The sequence below is a fragment of the Osmerus eperlanus genome, chromosome 2 (assembly GCF_963692335.1).
Source record: "Osmerus eperlanus chromosome 2, fOsmEpe2.1, whole genome shotgun sequence".
NCBI classification, from domain to species: domain Eukaryota; kingdom Metazoa; phylum Chordata; class Actinopteri; order Osmeriformes; family Osmeridae; genus Osmerus; species Osmerus eperlanus.
In genome coordinates, this window is record NC_085019.1 from 21,250,786 (window position 1) to 21,272,153 (window position 21,368).

The 21,368-nt window shown below is 47.2% G+C and overlaps 4 protein-coding genes across 8 annotated transcripts in view; 1 reads left to right on the top strand and 3 right to left on the bottom strand.

The window, feature by feature from the left end:
* Positions 1–4,050, bottom strand: LOC134038316 (uncharacterized protein K02A2.6-like). The gene has a single exon (XM_062483768.1). The coding sequence runs from the start codon at positions 4,048–4,050 to the stop codon at positions 1–3; it is 4,050 nt and encodes a 1,349-aa protein (XP_062339752.1).
* A 2,893-nt stretch (positions 4,051–6,943) lies between these two features.
* LOC134014802 (nascent polypeptide-associated complex subunit alpha, muscle-specific form-like) overlaps positions 6,944–21,368 on the top strand; it is a 43,795-nt gene continuing 29,370 nt past the window's right edge. For 2 of the 4 annotated variants that reach the window (XM_062454026.1, XM_062454025.1), the window contains exons 1-8: positions 6,944–8,137; positions 8,231–8,314; positions 8,635–8,819; positions 9,519–9,613; positions 9,692–9,873; positions 10,190–10,370; positions 11,213–11,354; positions 11,858–11,931. In XM_062454026.1, the coding sequence (XP_062310010.1) occupies positions 6,946–8,137; positions 8,231–8,314; positions 8,635–8,819; positions 9,519–9,613; positions 9,692–9,873; positions 10,190–10,370; positions 11,213–11,354; positions 11,858–11,931 (2,135 nt within the window). In that variant the 5' untranslated portion in view covers positions 6,944–6,945. Of the gene's footprint in view, positions 8,138–8,230; positions 8,315–8,634; positions 8,820–9,518; positions 9,614–9,691; positions 9,874–10,189; positions 10,371–11,212; positions 11,355–11,857; positions 11,932–12,515; positions 12,562–21,368 lie in introns of those variants that run through there. The other 2 variants (XM_062454027.1, XM_062454024.1) reach the window with 2 other exon arrangements.
* On the bottom strand, positions 12,615–20,483 carry LOC134014960 (CD9 antigen-like). Of its 2 annotated transcripts, none has more exons than XM_062454184.1 (9): positions 20,326–20,483; positions 19,911–20,047; positions 18,840–18,942; positions 18,362–18,459; positions 16,946–17,020; positions 15,624–15,728; positions 15,311–15,400; positions 14,577–14,660; positions 12,615–13,619 (listed from the first exon to the last, which is right to left on the bottom strand). In XM_062454184.1, the coding sequence occupies exons 2-9, from the start codon at positions 19,974–19,976 to the stop codon at positions 13,548–13,550; spliced, it is 693 nt and encodes a 230-aa protein (XP_062310168.1). In that variant the 5' UTR covers positions 19,977–20,047; positions 20,326–20,483; the 3' UTR covers positions 12,615–13,547. The 2 variants fall into 2 exon arrangements, with proteins under 2 accessions (XP_062310168.1, XP_062310158.1); XM_062454174.1 differs by lacking the exon at positions 12,615–13,619 and adding an exon at positions 13,630–14,214.
* LOC134014944 (CD9 antigen-like) overlaps positions 12,615–21,368 on the bottom strand; it is a 57,415-nt gene continuing 48,661 nt past the window's right edge. Inside the window, exon 10 of the transcript XR_009929047.1 lies at positions 12,615–13,228. The gene's annotated coding sequence lies outside the window, so the exon portion shown is untranslated. The remainder of the gene's footprint in view (positions 13,229–21,368) is intronic.

Sequence of the window (21,368 nt, forward strand, 5' to 3'; positions counted from 1 at the left end):
CTAGTTCACAAAGTCTCTCAGATGAGTTGGAGTCTTTTTTGTGCGCTCAGAGCGTCGCAGCACCGGTGGTGAGTCTGCACTCGTCTCTGGCGGATCAGCTGGAGGGTGAACCTGGGCTGTTTCAGTGGGCTCACTCCCTTCAGTGGGCTCACTCCCTTCTCCTCTCACTGACGCTGGAACAGCAGAGTCTCTGGTCAAAGCCTCCGCTGCGTTCTCTGGAACCTGAAGACTCATGGGCTCCAGTGTCATGTCCGGCATGGATGTCTCTGTCATCGACGGGTGACGTTTACGGATCTGGTCCACGTGACGTCTCATGACGCGTCCATCTCCTGTCTGCACTGTGTAGGAGACAGGCCCTGTGTTCATCTCAATGACGGCTGGGACCCACCTTGGTCCGTGACCATAGTTTCGGATGTACACGTCGTCACCAGGAGAGAAGCTTCTCCATTTGCCGTGTAAGTCATGTTGTGCTTTCTGTTTGAGTTGTTTCTTTTGAATCTTTGACTTCACATCGGGCAGCAGAAGATCCAGTGTGGACCGCAGTCTCCTAGACATCAGCATTTCAGATGGAGACAAGCCAGTCGTACTTTGGGGTGTTATTCTGTAATTGAACAGAAATCTTGCTATTTTGGTTTCCAAAGTATCTCCTTTTGTTTTCTTAATTCCTTGTTTGAACGTTTGCACGGCTCTTTCGGCTAGGCCATTTGATGCCGGGTGAAAGGGTGCAGATGTTATGTGCTGTATACCGTTCTGTTTCAGGAATGATTCAAACTCTTGGCTTGTGAAGCATGTGCCATTGTCAGATACTATTGTCTGAGGCAGGCCATGTGTGCTAAAGCACTGTCTGAGTTTTTCAATGGTGACTTGGCTTGTTGCATTACTTGTTGGATACACGTCAAGCCATTTTGAGTGTGCATCGATCACGATAAGAAACATCCTGCCTAAGTGAGGGCCGGCATAATCAACATGCAATCTACTCCAGGGTGTCTCTGGCCACTCCCAGGGATGGAGAGGAGCTGCAGCTGGAGCCTTTTTGTTTTCCTGGCATGTGTGGCAGGACTGTACTTCTCTTTCTATGTCAGCATCCATACCTGGCCACCACACGTATGAACGTGCCAAGCCCTTCATCCTGGAGATGCCTGGGTGTGTGTAGTGTAGATGTTTTAAAAGGGTGGCCCTCCCCTTCTTTGGAGCAACCACTCTCGCTCCCCAGAGCACACATCCATCTCTGACACTGAGTTCAAGCCTTCTCTGGCTGTAGGCCTTGAACATTGAAGCCACCTCCTTTGGCCAGCCATGCAAACACCACAACAGCACTTGTGATAATATTTCATCTTTCGCAGTCCACTGCTTCACTTGGGCTGTTGTGATTGGTGGGTCTTCCACCACATCCAGCATGAGGACCTGTCCTGTGTCATCCTCCTCTTCAATGTGTGGCAGTGGTAGCCTGCTCAATGCGTCTGCGTTTGTGTGGTCTTTGCCTGGCTTGTACACCATATTGTACTCGTACGCTCTCAGAAGTATTGCCCACCGTTGCACTCTTGGTGACCCCATCTGTGGCACCGGCTTCTTTTCATGGAAAAGCGAGATCAATGGCTTGTGATCAGTGCTGATCGTGAATCTTCGTCCATAGATATACTTGTGAAATCGCTTGATTCCGAATATGATGGCTAACCCCTCCTTGTCGAGCTGTGAGTAACGCTGTTCAGCTGGTGTCAGTGTGCGTGACATGAAGCCTATGGGTTTTTCACTTCCGTCTTCCATGATGTGTGACAGCACGGCGCCGACTCCGTACGGTGAGGCGTCGCATGCCAGCACAAGTTCTTTGTCTGCTGAATAGTGAGCCAGGACTTGTGCTGATTTCAGCAGCTGTTTAGACAAACAAAACACATCTTCTTGTTCTTTCTTCCAAGTCCACTGAATGTCTTTTCTTAACAATCTGTGTAATGGTGCTAGACGTGTGGCGAGATTAGGAAGGAACTTATTATAGTAGTTTAAAAGGCCAAGATATGCTTTCAGCTCAGTCACTGTGGTTGGAGGTGGAGCTTCCTCGATGGCTGTTACCTTGCTCAGCACTGGGTGCAGGCCTTCAGCATCAATCTTGTGACCCAAGTACTCAACCTGGTCTTGCAAGAATGCACACTTGCTTCTGCGCAGTCGCAGTCCTGCCTCTTCCAGTCGCCTGAGTACCTCCTCCAGCGTGCTCAAATGCTCTACAGTGTCTCTTCCAGTCAGTAAAATGTCGTCAAGGTAAACAGCTACTCCGGGCAGGCCTTGCAACAAACTCTCCATTGTTCTCTGAAATATGGCTGGAGCAGATGAAACTCCGAACGGGAGCCTATTGTAGGTGAAAAGGCCTCTGTGTGTGTTTATCGTTAGGTATTTCTTGGAGTCATCATCCATCACGATCTGCTGATAGGCGTGGCTTAAATCAAGTTTGGAGAACCGTGTCCCTCTTGCCAGTGTATTGAACAGGTCTTCTACACGAGGAATAGGGTATTGCTCTAGTGAGGAGGCGCTGTTTACTGTTAGTTTGTAATCGCCACATATTCTAATGGAGCCCTCCGGCTTCAACACCGGAACAATTGGCGCCGCCCACTCAGCGTACTTGACAGGTGTTATGATGTCCTCTTTCAGGAGCCTATCTATCTCCTCTTCTACTTTCGCCCTCATGGCATACGGAACTGAGCGGGGCCTATAGAACTTTGGACGGGCATTCGCAGACACACGGTTTGTTGCCTTCATGCCTTTTAACATGCCTAGTTCTTTTTTGAAAACATCCTCATGCTTTGACAGTACTTCCTGTAGCTCATGTGCATCTGTTTTTACATGTTTAATTTCATCCCACTTGAGCTTTAAAGCCTCCAGCCAGCCTCTACCTAACAAGCTAGGTCCAGTGCCCTTCACCACCACTAGGGGTAATGTCTTAACTTGCTGAGCATAGTTTACTTTTACTTCAGAAACTCCCACTACTTTGATTTTTTCTCCCGTGTATGACTTCAGAGACATTTTGCTTTCATTTAATTTGGGGCGTTTCTTTTCTTTCCACATCTCATTGAATTTATTTTCATTCATAATGCTCACACTGCATCCTGTGTCTATTTCGAAGTGTACTTTCTTTTTATTCACTTCCACGTTGACTTCGAATGGTTTAATTCTCTGCATGGAAGTTTCTGTATTCAGGCATGCCAGTATGAATGCTTCTTCGTCATCAGAGCTATCATCATCATTTTGTCTCTCACACACGTTGTGTGACCTGTGTGGACGGGGTTGAAAGCGTGCGCGCCGCTCTGCTCTGTGTGCTTTGGTTTCACTGGGACGGGCATCATCCTTACTTTTATTCCTACAAGCCTTAGCGATGTGCCCTACTCTCCCGCAGAAATTACACTTGGCATCTTTAAATCTACATTCGGCTGCACTGTGCCTTCCGTGACAACGATAACAATCTCTCTCTTTGTTTCTCCATTCTCCTCTTGTCTCATTTCCCTCCGTTTTCATGCTGTTACATGCTACGGCCGCCTTTTGTAGGTCTTGGGCATTTTTACTTGCAGTTTCTGCAGCTACTGCTATCTTAAATGCTTTTTCAAACGTCAGGTTTATTTCGGAGAGCAGACGTCTTTGAATCCGGTCGTCATTCATACCGCACACAAGACGATCTCTTAACCTTTGCTCCAGTGTAGTGCCAAAGTTACATTCATGAGCTAGTCGTCTGAGCTCCGCTACATATGCACTCACAGATTCCGTAGGCTGACGTGAACGCGAGTCAAACACATATCTCTGCACCATCTCGCTTGGTTTAGGATTGAAGTGCTCTTTCATTACTTGTTTTAACTGATCGAATGTTTTCGCAGATGGCTTATATGGACTCAGCAGGTTTCTCATGAGCTTGTACGTTGCTGGACCGACCACGCTGATTAGGATAGCCCTCTGTTTCTCTCCATCATCGATCCCATTAGCTTCAAAAAACTGATCAAGAACCTCGCAGTACTCTTCCCAAGTCTGCTCTTTTGCATCAAAAGTTGACAGGGTGCCTATCATCATCGTAGTCATCTTTCCGTTTTGCTCGTTACCTCCAGTCCAATAGCACTTTGCACGTTCCTACCGTCTGCTACCTGCGGTCATCCCGACGCATCCGACTTCAATCAGGCCCTTTTTTTCTCCATCCAGTATCCTCGTCGCCAATATGTGATAACGTAGTGTCCATTAAATGAGGATTCAATCCAGATGATCATGTTCAGTATTTAATATAAGAACTCACTGAGGTTGTAGATGACAGACGTCACTCAGGTTGGGACTGCTTGATCTACTGTCAAGGTCTTGACCTTCAGGGTTAACTGTACCTCCTGCTGGAGTGGGGTGGTATTGCAATAGTATCTATATGAACCAGATGATCACGATACCACAGTATAGCTACGGCCTCGTTAGACAATTAACTTACCAATTAGTCTACTAATTGAAGATGAGTGCCAGGTGTTTCCTGAGGTAGCCTAACAAACTGTACAAAATACTACTGCTTCCCATGATCTCGTCCCAGTGTATTGATACAGGAGATGAAACTGAATCTGACAATGAGATACGCTAAAGGTATCCTTCTCTTGCACATTCTTATTGTAACGCTGAGTGCACTAAATCATGTTCAATCCGCACAACATAACCCGCATTCAAACATTCAAAAGGTTACCCATTATAACAGATGGGATGAGGACACTCGTACGAAACAAATCATCAGATTTGACAAATCGAAGACAACTAATACAGGGATTCACAAGATGAAACCACCAAGAAGACTGTTCCAAGAGGCATGGTCAATTCCGACCCCCGGAGACTGTCAAAACGGCCAACACATGGCTAACGTAATTAGTCATGGCTCAAGAAAGTACAATCGAAAATCGGCATCCTTTGGTGACCAACCGTTCAACCGCGACAATCGAGGTAAGAGGAGTAAATTTAATTTCTTAGCAATTCAAAAGTGAATCGTAATAGTGGAAACATTGTGCAATTTAATCGATGTAGATTTGCCGAGACACCTTGGCACGAACGAACATAAATAATACTTTAATTCAGACTCGGCATCCTCACGTTGGTCTGGCTATATTAAATGTAGTTATTTTATTTATTTTTTCAGGGACATTGCACAATTAAAAGGTAATAGCACAAGTTTGCAGCAAAATCAACCCAGAGCAGCAAATGCCAATACACATAAAATACATGAAAGCCAATTAAGCCTTTAAACTGACGTTGCGTCTCCCTCTGTAGTGAGAACCTAACGCCATTTCTAAATTCGTTTTGAGAACGTAAAGCCATTTCTAAATTGCCAAGTGAGTTAGTTAAATGAATAAACACTTCAGTGTATACATCCAAATTACCGCAAGTCTGTTTTTGTTGTTGTTGTCTTTATTAAGGTAACCATGAAGTCTGGGTGCGAACCAACGACCAGACAAGCCACCCTGAGAAGAGAGGGCTAGGGCTGGAGCCACCTGTGGTGGAGTGTGGAGAGGATTCCATGACCCTGACAGTCAGAGGAGGCAGAGCCTCACTCATGGTAGACAGAGGTGAGAGGAGGAGAATAAGCAGCTGGCCAATGTTCAAACAATTCTTTGATGTTGATCAAAAGTCTCACTCCACATGACCTTCGGTATATTTCACTCATAGTTTATTCTCTCCTCTCTCTTGCTCCGCCATCTTTGAATCTCGCCATCCCACCACCTCTCGTCCTCTCCCTCCTCCACCTCCTTTGCTCGTTCGCCCCACCCCCACCCCCCTTCTCTCTGGCTCTCTTGCTTTCATCCTCTCGTTCAGCCAACACATCAGGCTTACCTCTCTCCCGGCTGCCTCCTCAGTGTGGTTACTCGGTGAAGACCAACTCGAGGGACCTGAGCTTCCAAGTGCCATACAACGCCTGCCACGTCCAACAAGAGGTTGTTGTTCCCCAATCCCATGTTTCCCCCCCTCCTACATAACCACGGTTTTCCCTCCTTTAATGAGCAGTGTATGTGCTGTAAACAGGACGGGAGGCATGTTCTTCCCCTTATCTGGAGGGGCATCCCAGTGGAGATGTCCTGCCCGGTCTCGGAGACCCAAACTCAGCCCCGCACCCGGCCGTCTCCCACCCTGGCCCATGTGGTCCAGTTCCTCAAGTCCTCGGTCTGCTGCGCCTCTCGTGGGTTGACCTTTACCCTCCCTGGACAAGGGGCTACAGCCGAGCTACAAGTCAAGGGTAGGACCGTTTATTCACAGTGTAGCGTATCAATATTGATCCGTAAATGGGTCAGACCAGGCAGTTTCCGCATTTCAACTGTCGGGTGTGTCAGCTTGGGGTGATCTCCTTCAGTGTTGTCATGTTCCCCTGCAGTGAGAGGGGAATGGCTCCCTCTGCTGCCTCTGGCCTGGCAGTGTGGCTACAGTCTCAACAGGCAGCATGGAGGAGAGATATTAGTGTCTGCTAGCTACACCGCCTGTGGTGTCCTAATCAAGGATGTCCAGCACACCCTGGCCCTTCGGATCAGAGAGGAAGTGGTGACCCTGGTCTGTCCTGCTGGTCTCTCAGACGAGGCACCTGCCATCCCGGTTCGCCAACACCCAAACATGGGGCCGTCCAACCCGTCCTCAGAGACATTGGTAGCCAGGGCCCAACCTTTCTACACCCACACCTCCAGCACTCCTCCCCTCCAACCTCGTCCCCACATCTATCACTTCTACCGTCAACATCAAAGGCCCCTCAGTGAGTCCTACTGGGCCTCCTACCCCACCAATGACCTACTCCCGCACCCTAGACCCGCCGTGGGTCCAGCTGGGGCAGAAACTGGTTTTAAGCCGCCCACCACTTCTCCTCCTACCCCTAGTCGAGACTCCTACCCTGAGGCCCACACCACACAGACATCCACCTCCATCCTGCACTCCTTCGCGCCAGTTCATCCCCGGTCCGCTCCCCTCCAGACCTCTGACATGGAGCTTCACCCTTACTATCCCTTTTACCATCACCCCAAAATCCCTGTCCCATTCCCAGAGCCAGACCCAGACCCAGCTGAAGAACCCGGACCTGGAAAAGAGGCCGTCCCCAGTAAAAGAGCAGTGTGGATCGACCCGCCTGCCCCCATCTCCAGCCCACCTACCTCCCGGACCGTGACCATCTCTTACCCCAACGTGCCTCGGCCCCGCCCCAAGGCGGGTCGGTTTGTCCCACCGCCTTCCCCCCAGCTCAACCACCCCCCCAGAGCAGACTTGCACAACCCCTTCCGCCCCCTGGGCAAACGGATTGAGGAATCCGCCCCTGCAGACGCAGGCTATGAGTCACGCCCGGGAGGCCGCCTCAGATGGTTGCCGTGGTTGCCAGATCCTCGTCTAGCCGGTCCGCCCCCCTCCTTTCCCCCCTCCTCTGATCCTCCCCAAATCCTAACTGGAACCTCTCCTCTCCCCTCTCCATCCCAACCCCTTGTCCCTCTATATCACCCCCCTCCTCCTCCCAACTACCTTAATTCCCCTCTCTCCAAATCAGCTACAAGTAACACCCCCCAGCAGGACCCGAACCCTGCGACACCCCCCCCTGCTCCCTCACCTGACTCCCTGCCTCCCCCCTACCCCTACATCTACCACCCCTACTACTACCATCACTACTACCATGGCGGTAATCCTTACAGGACACCCCTACCTGATGACATTCTCCCTCCTCCATCTACAACACCGGGGACAACTCCATCTCAGACCCCCGTCCCTACTGTTACCATGGCACCCCGTCACCATTCAGTCTCCCCACGATCTGACTATAAATCCAAAATGGCGTCCGGTGACTCTCATATTCCTCCAAGGGTTGGTCCTCTACCTGACAAACCTCTCCCCATGGAATCTCTGTTAGCTCCTGATATCCAACCTGATCATCCTCTGTACCCATACTACTACTACTACCACCAGTACTACCAGACCAGAGAACCTACACCTGACCAGGACCGGGGCAGTACACCGATGCCAGTGCTGGAGCTCTCTAAACCCCCCCTGGATCTTGACCAACCGGTCACCCCTCCCTCAGGTCCGAGCCTTAAAGGCATGTTGTATTCTCAGCCCAGCCCTCCCATGTCTCAACAGCCGCCTGCCAATCTTCACCCAAAGTTCCTAGGCGATGAGAAGGTTACTGGAAAGGCAGGTGAGCCGTGTTGACACAAAGCGAACAATAAACAAACATGTTCTTTGAAGAATTTCATGTTTTTCCTTATTCTCCATCTCGTCTTCTGTTCAGATTTCAGTTCCGTGTCTGACACACAGACTCCCTGTGGTCTTGGCTCCATCTGCAGTGGCCCTGTAGAGACTTACACTGTCAAAGGTGAGGCTCTTAACCACCGATCAATGGCATAACTTGACGCAAGAATACATACAGTCACAAAGTGGTGAGGGTCTACTTTTTTCATGAGGATATATGGAATAGACTGGAATACAGCAATACAGCTCAGTGTTGTTTAGTGAATACAGGCCTTGGTGGGTTTAGTATTAATGTGGTGTGGGGAGATGCAGCAGGACATGTGGTGGTAACTCCTGAGGGAGGAGGGCAGAGTTCAGAGGAACTGTAGCTTCTCTGCTCAGGCCTCAGCTTAGTATCTGGAGGGAATGTCAACCGTGTGTGTGTGTGTGTGTCCAAACCCTCAGGGTGTACAGCAGGACGTCACTTTGTCTTTGTGGTGCCTAGTACCCTGGTGGAGTCCACTGTGACCCCTCCCCTGTCCCTGAAGGCCAGTAACGTGTCATGCACCCCCCAGAGGGTGATGCGCACTGACTCCACCTTCTCTGACGTCTACACTGTACCCCTCCACGGCTGTGGAGTCCAGAAATATGTAAGACATTTACCAAGTTAGCTAGCTACCTAACCTAATTCCTGATCCCCTAATTGGCCTAACTCACCAACTTAATGAAGCCATTTCATCTAGACTGCTACCTTGCCTAAACTACCGAACCTTGCTAACTTAGCTAAGCAACTTCACCTTAATAGCAACATCACTAATGAGCTGTTTGTATAAATGGCTGCCTCATCCTATGATCTATGTTTCTAGTTGTTCACTGTATTTAATTGAGCCTACAGTTACAATTATTCATTGTATGACTATTGTAAGTAATTGGATACTTGCATGGTGGATTCTCCACACACAAAGCTAATATATTAAAGATCCCATGGCATGATGTTTTTGGATGCTTTTATGTAGGCCTTAGTGGTCCCCTCATACTGTATCTGAAGTCTCTTTCCCGAAATTCAGCCTTGGTGCAGAATTACAGCCACTACAAGCAGTCACACAATGAGCTTTCCTCAGGATGTGCCGTTTCAGCTTTCATTTTCTCTAAGGCGGAGAAGAATACCCAGGGCTTGGTTTACACCTATCACAATTTCTAGCCACTGGGGGACCAAAGGCAGGCTAGGGGAACTCGTATTAATGTTAAATAACCTCCTAAATTGAAGTTTTCATGTCATGGGACCTTTAATGCTAATCTGATGGTAAATTAAAATGTTGCCCTCTCGTGCACCTGCTGCTGACGGTTAGGAGGCAGGGCAGACGGTTGTCCACCTGTTGGAGGTCAGAGGTCTCCAGGCTCCGCCTACTGAGGCCGGCGGCACACACCAGGAAGCTCCTGTCAGGTACAGCAACGATCCTTCCTCCCGCACTCCGGTCCACAGGGATCCCCCACCAGAACTGTGTGTTTGTGTGTGTTCCAGACTGATGGTGGAGTGTATGGGGTCTCCCGGGTTCCCAGGGAAGATCACCATCAGGAGGATGAGCCCATCTCCGCCTCCTCCAGTCCAGACGCCGAGCAGGGCTAGCTTTAGCTCCATGGCTGTCCCGACTCCGAGCAGGGCTGGCTTAGGCTCCATGGCTGTCCAGCTGCGCATAGCCACAGGTACCATGTCTTTGGTGTTCATCTCAAAGCTCTTTGCGATGGCTGGTTGGACAGACTGGGTAAGCTGGGTCCTGGATCCCAGCCTCATGAGGTTGTCCAGAATTGTCACTGGAGCTCTAACGGTTATAACAATTCCCCCTGGTGATGAATAAAGTTACATTTACATTTAGTCAATTATCAGACGCTCTTATCCAGAGCGACTTACAGTAAGTACAGGGACATTCACCCCGAGGCAAAGTACTTACCTACTCTACCCTACCCTAAAATACTCTACCCTACCCCACTCCACACTACCCAACGCTTCCCTTCCCTACAGATGAGCACTATGACAGCTTCCTCCCAGAGCCCCACCTGCCCCTGGCTCTGCTCCTGGGCCGGCCCCTGTACCTGGAGCTGGTCTTGCTGAACCCCCCCGAGCCTGGCTCTGTGCTGCTCGTCCACCACTGCCTGGCCTACACACACTCTCCTCACACCGGCTGGATGCTCGTCTACGACGGGTGGGTGATCCTACCACAACCCAGATTTAGCTTGGGGTCCGGTCCCAATGGTCGTACTTGTAGGGGGTTAAATATTGGCCACACAACCAAAACTAATTCCCTTAAAGGAAGATGGGAATCTGAACAGTGTATTAACATGAACCAAATTATGCCAATACCAATGGAATTAGTTATTTGACTTTATGGGTTAAATCAGAGCAAGAATGGTCAAAGGTTAAAATGAAAAACGCATATAATAACATTGAAATCAATTACAAGGCAAACATTTTACAAAATGAAGGTTAACAACCCTTAATCGCTACCATGATTATTGTAAATCAGACGGCAAGAGGCGAGCAGAGAGAATGAGTACGAGGACAAGCCAGAGCTGAGGAGGTCTCAGGAGATCAAGGATCCACAGGACAATGCGTTACAATTCCCTTTATACACAAGGACAACCAATCAGACCACTTATTGATCCTTACTTACCAACATATGACGAGCAATGCTACAGGAAGTTACACAATGGAATGTGAGAGCCATCAAGTAGAGACCCCGTCCAGCGACTCCAGATTTTAGCATATGAGAGGTGGGGGCAGGGGGACAACCAGCCTTGCATACCTACCCTCGTTCTCTTGACTTGAGAGGAAATGCTTGATCTGACATGGTTGGAAGGGTGACAGCTGTGTGGCGAAGCAGACATTTTCAACCTTTCCAGTTGTGGTAGATCGAGTACAACCTGAAGGGATGAGGCACTGTTGAACTAGAACAACCGTTTGACATTTAAGAGTGCCGTAGGCTGTACTGGGAAGTGTACTAAACAGAACTATCCTGTTTGTTGTGTGTGTGTGTCCCATGTTTAGCTGTCCCAGAGACGGAGCACTCCCGGCCCCTCCCCCAAGCGACACCCGGAGGCTCACAGTCACCGCCTTCCAGGCCCTGTCCACACAGAGACCCCTCCCCCTCCAGACAGGAAGTACTACCCCCCACCCAGAGAACCCCGAGGTGAAAAGACTCCCAGCAGCATCTCCCCATGGGAGGACCAGTCTAGTGTAGACCCCATGGGAGGACCAGTCTAGTGTAGACCCCATGGGTGGACCAGTCTAGTGTAGACCCCATGGGTGGACCAGTCTAGTGTAGACCCCATGGGAGGACCAGTCTAGTGTAGACCCCATGGGAGGAGCAGTCTAGTGTAGACCCCATAGGTGGACCAGTCTAGTGTAGACCCCATGGGAGGAGCAGTCTAGTGTAGACCCCATGGGAGGACCAGTCTAGTGTAGACCCCATGGGAGGAGCAGTCTAGTGTAGACCCCATGGGAGGACCAGTCTAGTGTAGACCCCATGGGAGGACCAGTCTAGTATAGACCCCATGGGAGGACCAGTCTAGTGTAGACCCCATGGGAGGAGCAGTCTAGTGTCGACCCCATGGGAGGAGCAGTCTAGTGTCGACCCTATAGGATGGCCACTGGGTATATGCAGTGTTATATAACGGTCTCTCTCTGCCCCAGGTCCACTTCCTGTGCTCCACCGAGGTGTGTTCCCCCACAGACAGGGACTGCTCTGTGGGCTGCATCGCTGTCAGGTATGTGGAACATGGATTCTTTTAGGTGGCGTTGCAACTGATACTGGAATTTAACACCATTCATTGATAAGCATGTACTGAGTGGAGGAAACCATGTGACCACCTGACTTGTATGGTTATTGCTCTGACTGTTCCATTCTAAGGCCTCTGACTTGTATGGTTATTGCTCTGACTGTTCCATTCTAAGGCCTCTCTGACTTGTATGGTTATTGCTCTGACTGTTTCATTCTGAGGCCTCTCTGAAAACTGGATTTCAAGAACCTTCTATATGTCACAGATGGTAAAGGATCTCAAAGTTTGAATAACAAGGATGTAACTTGACAAGGGCCCAGTAATCTCCCTCCGGTTCTGAAATGACATCACCTGGTGATTGAGAATATTTTACTTAGATGGACGTAGAAGGCCCGTTACACAAACTGTCAGGATATAGTAAGCTTAATACCACCTCAGATAAATGCAACAATTACAATAAAATGTGGAATATATAAAACCTTCCACGGTTACCCCACACTACTGAGCATGTTTACTGTCCATGTCTTGAGGCTTAATGTGGTAATGCTGCCGTGTGTAATTTTGTTTTCTAGGACCAAAGCTGCACCGTTGAGCTGAATAAACAGTAAATTGATGATGTGTTAATGTGTTTTTACTGAAATATTCAGTCAAGAAATGAAGCAAGTCGGGGCTAAGAGAATTGTATTTTTATTTTGAACAGACTATGCATCAGACTCAGTAGTACAATGCATACAGTAGAAATACCTACAACAGTGCAAAAACAAGCTTTAGAACACGATATTCTACTCGACACTTGAACTTCCTTTGGTCGTTTCAGAGTAGAACCTCTGTCTCATCAGCAGTGAACAGTCTCAGGCCAACAAACACGGCCAGAGGGGAAATGATAATGGAGGTCAACAACTAAAGCCCCCTACCTGGTGTGACACTGCTTCTGTTCTGAGGGCCACACTTGGGGCTCCAGAGGCCCTTAACATGAAGTGTTTATTTAGTCAAACTCTCAGTTACGAGGCCGCTGGCCCAGCGCTTGGCCGTGGTCATTATGGGAATGAGGGAAAGAGATTCTCTGGAACAGAAGCCCTTGGGTTTGGTTTGGGTTCTGTAATGTGAGACTAGGCGTGCGTATGGAAGAGCATACATATGAATATTGAGGAGTTATGATGTTTAAAATGTAAGTAGCGTCAGATGGCTGAGCGGTTAGGGAACCTGGCTATTAGTCAGAAGGTTGCCGGTTCGATTCGGGCCGTGCCAAATGACGTTGTGTCCTTGGCCAAGGCACTTCATCCTACTTGCCTCAGGGAATTGTTTCTGTACTTACTGCAAGTCGCTCTGGATAAGAGCGTCTGCTAAATGACTAAATGTAAATATAAGTAAGCTAATATTAGCTTACTTATATTATTAGACTTGAATTGACTGCTATTCAAGTGGAGGGTACACAGGTGCTTTTGTTGAACATCCAAAACAATATAAAAGCAGACTCCTAGCCATCTATAACAGTTCACTTGTAACAAACAAATATACCAAAATATATTATACACTGCAGTACCTGTTTGGATCCATTTATATATGCATGCTTCCTGTATAGCAGCATCACAATCTGCATTACATTAGTAACTGGAGAACTGCTTTGTCCTTTTAATCTCCTTCACAAGGATAGAACTGCATACCAGCACTATGGCCTAGGAAAGGAGGGGGTGAAGGAAGGATGTTAGGAACAGGGTTTAGGAGGGGGAGGAGACCAGGAAGTGGTTAATGCCACATTTCATTTCAGGGTCTTAATGCAGGGTGGAAACTGGTCACAAAAATGGATGCCACTATAAACACGACCAGAGACGTGTGACGGTCGCAGGTGCAGATACACAACGCAGCCGAGACAATGCCACCAAACCCAGGATACATTTGTATCAAGTTAGTATTTCCCCTTGGGGACAATAAAGTCTAAAGTCTAGTAAGCACTGAAAGATCACCACGTTATTCCCACAGTTCACCTCCAGTCCTTTAATTCAGACTGGAGTAAAAGACAAGCAGGAAGACGAGTATATAAAGCAGACATACTGGAGAGAGAGAGAGTGAGTGCCTGCTTAGCAGCACACCGAGACATCAGCAGACGTGGCCAGTGTCAGAGGGGGGAAGACCACAGGGTCTTGGTATGGGTGGGGGTCAGGGTGGGGAGGGGAGGTTGGTGGAGGTAGACAGGATCGTGTAGGAGGGAGAGGGGGTTTGGGAGCGCTTGATTTCCTTGCGGAGTTGGGAGCTGCACCCCAGAGCCAGGAGCTGAGACGGAGGAGGGTTTAGAGGGACAGCAAACGAGAGCCAAAGGATTGGGTGCATTAGATATGAACCCCATGTGGTCAGGAGGGATTTAACACCAGAGGAGAAGTGGGGGAGGGAAGGAGGAGACATGGTTAAGTTCTCTGTCTGGTTTCACGCATCACATCCTCTACCATTACACAACACTCACTGTCCTCTGGACAAAAGGAGGAAGAGGGAACTAGCATGGGTCTGATGTGCCGTGTAGAGTAGTGTGTAGTGTGTATGTACAACACACCTCACAAAAAGGTTGTGCGTGTGTCTAAGTGGGACATGCCTATACCAGGAGTACTGTGTGTGGTTGGGGGAGGGGTGGGGATTCTTACCAGCAGAGCAGCTGTACCCAGGAACAGGCCCAAAACCAACGGAGCCTTGTCCTTAAACAGGTATACGATGGCTGGGGGACAGGCCTGGGGGAGGAGGGTGGAGGGAACATGTTAGGTTTCTCAGTTCAGAAGCTGAAAGTTTTTCACCCCCTAGCAGATACAACAGCATGTCCAGAAAGCCCGTTCAAATGATGGCACAGTCCAAACTAGAGCCCGACCGATTTATTGCCTGATATTAGGCATTTTCCAAACTATCGGTATCGACAAAACACTCTTCAACCATGTTATGAGTGTTGGCGTTGCATAGTTTGGGTCAGATGGCTGAGCGGTTAGGGAGTCGGGCTATTAATCAGAAAGTTGCCGGTTTGATTCCTGGCCGTGCAGACCCTACAACCAGGTGATCCAGCCAGAGTCGGGCAGTGTTAGGGAAATCTGTTTGTTTTGTTACGCGTTTCTGGATTATTTTTTGTTTGTTTGTTTTTAAAATGTATATCGGACAATATATCGGAATATCAAATCTCAAATATTTGTATCGATATCGGCCTTAAAAATTCTTTATCGGTCAGGCTTTAGTCCACACATGGTTTCAAATCACGGATGAGTACCAGGAGAACATTTCACTGTCCCAAGTGTCTCCTTCCAGAGCAAACTTTACTTGCACTACGAATGAGACATTCGAATTGGAGACCCAACATTCAATGACGTTTTCTACAGTGCATTACATTCATACTCACAGGCATAGTGAAGAATCCGGTGAAGCTGTGTTCGGGGCACGTCTTTTTGACCAGAATGTCCAGGGCTCCCACCAATCCACAGCACTGGAACTACGACGTGATGGAGCGGGACAGACAGACAGCATGTGTTACTGAGTTTTCCAACTCTTGAATATGCCAAAACTGCACATATTTCTATTGTATTCTAGATGCCAATCACACTGTACAGGTGATAATGTATACAGGAAGAATATTATTCAAATTTTTCTGTGAAGAGTAGGTTTGGAAGTGAAAGACAGAATTTTCGTATGTGTGTGACGGGATGTTTGTTTACCCAGTTCTGCATCAGGGTCAGAGTGACCGTCATGCTAGGGTCACCCCCCGTATTCAAATACTTTGCATACACCGTCGCGTAGAACATGGCCATCTGCTCCCCCACCTGGTACAGAGAAGTATCTTTACACACATAGCAACACTCTTCAGAAGGTAGACCAAGCCAATAATGTAGAACTGGAGCCTGTTCTCCGTACGTCGCTAACTCAGTTAGCTGGATTTGATTGTTGACGATTTGTCATTATCTGGGATTGTTCGGTTCTTCGAAGCTCATCCTGGACTTGCTGTCATAGCAACAGGTCCATAAGCTTAAACATGTAAACACGATTAGATTGAGGCTTTACAAGCAGAGGTGATACAGGAAGTCTGTCACAGACATGTCTTGTCCGTTTTTACTACAGGAACCTGTTGCAGAAGGTGCAAGAATAATTAGCAGAATTTAACATGAAACCGAATTAATTGCTCATTGCGTGATAGATAGGCTCCTTAAGCACAGCGTGATATGCTAGCCTATACTTTTTGAGAGGATAGCCTATCGTTTTTTGTGAGGATGTCATTTACATAATACATTTGTTGAAACCACATCATATGACATTAAAGATGATAAATGAAAATATGAAAGTATGAAAATAAAAAAAACATAGGCCTAGCTTACTGTAATAAGCGATAAAACGCGTGGTCACTCTACATTTAATTTGGTCTGCTACTTTTTGCCAGCCCTCTTTCTTGGATTTTGCAGACTTTGAGGTGTTCTCTGGCGTTCTGATAAAATCTTCAAATTCGGAGTAACCTTCGAGCAAGCTGTTGCTCTGTTGGCTCTCTTGCGGAAAAAACGGGGCGCTCATTTTGGCCACGGTGAGCAGCCATAGACTTATGTGAGCAGCCAATAGCAGCGTTGCTGATCAAGGTTTCTACTATCAATACATACCCCCTTTTAGACCAACGTATAACTCAATCCAGCTATACTAAGCATAAACAACAAGTGTGTTCGAAGAACCGAATTAGCCAGATCATGATAAGCAAGATGATGTCATCTTGGATGTGTCATTTGATCTCGGATGTAATAAGCGACGTACGGAGAACGGGCCCCTGGTCATCAATACAAAAGTATGTCTTGATTCCATCCCATGAAAGACCTGAACAAACGAAAGCTTTGGTTGCGAGTTGCGTCAATATTGAGCTCCAGCGCTGCAATAGTCAACAAAGGAATGCGTTCTGCATCCGTGTTGGGCTGTTTGCTCAACATGACCTCACTGTCTCCTACCCTCCTCCATCCTACCCTCCTCCATCCTACCCTCCCTCTCTTCTCTTTCTCCCACTCACCTCATCACTCCTTATGAAGGCAATCACTCCTGCTCCGATCACTAACCCACATACGATGGACAGAAAGATGGCAAACTGGGAAAGGGGGATAGAGAGAACTTCAGTATTGTGACAGAGAGCCATGGACACACACTCACGGGTCACCAGACCACTCCAATGTTTCACATGTGGTGAAGAGGTCTGTCATTAACCACTGATCCATTAAAAATAATTCAAGATTACAACTAATGATTACCTTTATACTGTTTTGAATGTTCTGAATATAATAAACAATGTTTGATCTACACCTCATGAGAACATGACCCTTGGTCATGTCCAAAAGAGAAGAGATCTATTGTGAGGGTTGTTTTATTATGTTCCTTTTTTGTTCGTCTTCTTTCTTTTGGTTTTGGTTCAGGTTCTAGTTTTCCACTGTCTAGTATGACGTTTCTTTGTCCCGTGTTGTTCTGGCTGTCATTTGGTTGTATTGATTTCACCTGTTAATCGTTAGCGTGCTTATTTGTCAGGCCCTTAGTTTGTTTCATTGTGAGGTATTGTTTGTGTTAGCGACATACTGAGAATATATATATTTGGATTGAATTAGTGTTATAGACCTTTGCCTTGTTTCTTTGACCTTGTGTTGTGCCTAGTCCTTTGGATTATTTCTGCCTTGTGGATTACTGACCTGTTTCAGTTTGACTACAATTTTTCCTTGTCCTTTGTGTGAAATAAACACCTTTTACTCTGCGTCTGGGTCCTCTTCCCTTTCTGGGATCTACCTGGGATCTACCTGGGATCGTGACATCTATGAATTATGTTGCTTGTGAGATGCGACTAGGAAATGTCTGTGACACTAGATTGTAGGTCAGAGAACACAATGTTACCAAAGTGTATAATGCCATGCAACTTTAAACAAGGAAAATTGGAGGAAAGTCAAGGCCATTTCTAGGAGCCCTATCTAAAGATTAAACAAAACTATGTAGCACCATGGATGTGGCCTCTTCTCTCTGTGCTTGCGAAGACTATGTTGACCCCCCTGAAGTTTCTAGTGAGAGTAAAACCTCCCATATTGTGATACTATTTAACTGCCCTTCATTCCTGTATTCTTTGTTCAGACCTCAGAGATGCTCAACTTCAGACACCTGCACCTTACAGATCTGTAATAAATACTTGGATTTTGTCTTGAACTTGTACTTGGCAACTGACTTCATTGACTTTCACAGGGTACAAAAGAGACTTCATCACTAGACACACAAACATCCATGAATCTCTCCTCTGTAAGACCTCCATGTTGACAGTAATGACAAGTAGCTAATCAGCCAATCACGCGCAGAACTCATGTGTTTTCTGGGGCAAAGTGTCGGTGTGTGCCTACGTGTGCAAACGATAATGTGAAGCTGCTGTGTGGCTGCAGCTGCTTGTCTGCTCTGGTCTCACCACTGTCAGGGCGCCGCTGTTCTCGCTGCAGGCGCCGCAGTCTCCAAACAAGGCCACCACCAGTATCACTGCACCCAGGACGATCAGCACAATCACACCTGAGAGGGAGAGACAGAGGTGGGAGAGAGAGAGAGGGAGACAGAAGGGGAGAGAGATGGAGAGAGAGAGAGGTGGAGAGGGGGAGGGAGAGATGGAGAGAGGGAGAGAGGTGGAGAGGGGGAGGGAGAGATGGAGAGGGGGATGGAGGGAGGGAGATAGATGGAGAGGGAGAGAGAGAGAGAGAGAAAAAGATGGAGAGAGAGGGGGGGATGGAGGGAGAAAGAGATGGAGAGAGGGGGGGGGGGAGGGGGGAGAGATAGAGAGAGAGAGAAAGATTGGAAAAACAAACCAGGTGGTTTCAAAGTCAAAATATACTTCAACTTCCTCTTTGCTGCATTTGATGTCCCCTTCTGTTAATACCGGAGTCCCAGTAACTCACCAATGACAAACTGCTGTGTGTTGAAGTTGTCGTCGAAGAGGCCTTGCGTGTCGGCGCCAAACCGCAGCCACAGACCCAGGCCCAGCATGGCAGCGCCAATCAGCTGCACCGCGGGGAAATAAAACCACTCAGATTCAAGTCTGTGCATGAGACATGGGTGTGTAAACCTCGCCACGTTTATTTTCCCAGGTTAACCCTTTCACAGTTCACAAGTCAACGACAATTAACAACGCCAGTGGGATAGGGAACCTAAGCTTATGAATCTATTTTTATTATTATATGTCAGTTTACAATGTGTTTGATAATGCGTGTGTCAAGATTTATAATCTGTTGCTCAATGCTGGCCACTGGCTTTAAACATGCACAGTTGACCCTGGCTTCAGATGTTGTGTGAAGCGTTAGGAATGCCATTTTACATAGAGGCTTGAGAAAGACAACAGCGTTTATAATGAGACATACTGACTTCCTAGTGAGCCAAACTTCCTTTAAAGTCTTTAGCAACAACCGGGGAGATGCAGTGTTAGGTGTTGAGTCAAGATGTTTAATACTATTCTCAATGTATTTAGAGACTGCAACGTTTGTTCAGGCTGTAGGGCTGACAATCAGCCATTCCATGAGTTCTGAAGTGAATAGGTTCCGTGTGTGGTTCTTAAAAGCAACCGAGAATATAAGAGAATACACCCGGATAGGTATGGGGGACGAAACCTGAGAATGTTGAATAGGACTTCCTTTTCAGAAGAAAAAGTGGCAGCAGAGAAGAATAAAAAATCCCACGGAGAGATCTCTGTGTGTGTGTTTGTATTATGGCAACCTCTGGGCCATGGAGCCCGAAACATCAGGAATGAAACCTAAGGAGAAACGAAACTGTTCCCACGTTGGCCCAACTCTAACCCAAAAAGATTCTGTAAACCAATAAGATACTTTGCAGTCTTGCAATGCATATTATAGTTGACACTTTAGCATTAAAAAAAATGTTGTTCGTGGACAAATGACTACAAACCCTCACTTTCCCCTTTCCCAAGCATGTGCGCATTTTGACAGTGAGAAACAAAATGACTGTAGCCTACTTACGGCGAACACGATGTTGAAGATGATGAGAATAACCTTGCACAGCTGTCCGCACAGATCCAGAGCCATGATGTCAATTTAACCCTAGATTTACTCAGAAAAACAGACGGGTAGACGGACTCTTCGCACAAGGTTACAGCCTGAGATATGGAACAACAAATAGCACAATGTTAAGGCTGTTACTTTACGGTTCATATAAAGGCATTTCGATCATAGATGCTGAAGCGCGATAACAGTCGGTTTTGGCATCATAATATATTGTAAAGCATCAACATGGACATTTGAAAAATCTAATAAACATTTTGATAGACTTAACTGTGTCGATTCTAATACTTATGTATGTACCCAGTCCATTACAAATGAGAAGCAAATGCTATACAAATAGCCTAAATGTGTAGTTATCTATGACATAGCCTACCGTCTATGCTCCGCGTTGAAATGCAACACGTTGAACTCCAAACTACGACTGGTATAACAGTTTCCAACAATAGAATTTCACTCTCTTACAGGACAATTATTTTGTATGAAAAGACCGACCCTTTAGATCGACCGGAGCAGTTCATTGGTTCATGGTATTGAGTGATGGGGAACAACTTCAATGGGAGCATACGGTCACACTTGCGCAATTAACGGAGTTTGAAGTGCAGAGAACCGATTTTACAGAAACGAAACTTAGGCTATTCAAAATAATTTCCATGAAAGCACATTGGACACAAAATCAGAATTTTGTCGTTTATTCATGACAAGAACACGGAATTACCTCTGTAATTAGGCCAGATAGCCTATAGTTAACTGGTTGTTAACAAGAAGATTAGTATAGAATAAAAGGAGAATTTCCCCTTGGAAGCAGGGATGCATTTATATTGATAATAGTATAATTTAAAAACACATGCAACCGAATGCAATAACCTTGTCATCTGGCTACAAGACCTAATGTTGTTTCTTTATTGGGTGAAAGTACTTTGTACCCCAGCACTCAACAACACACACATTCTAAGAACACATAGGCCTACACCAGAATGTACCCGGGTCTACCGGTACCCAACACGGTATTTCCCAACACAAAAACAAGAAGAGTTGTTTGTCTTTAATAATAAAGTTGTTCTTAAGTAGCCTACCTGAGGACCAGACAGAAGCCTACCTGAGGACCAGACAGACAGCAGCCTACCTGTGGACCAGACAGACAGCCTACCTGAGGACCAGACACAGTAGCCTACCTGAGGACCAGACAGACAGCAGCCTACCTGTGGACCAGACAGACAGCCTACCTGAGGACCAGACACAGTAGCCTACCTGAAGACCAGACAGACAGCAGCCTACCTGAGGACCAGATAGCAGCCTACCTGAGGACCAGATAGCAGCCTACCTGAGGACCAGATAGCAGCCTACCTGAGGACCAGACAGAGTAGCCTACCTGAGGACCAGACAGTAGCCTACCTGAGGACCAGACAGACAGCAGCC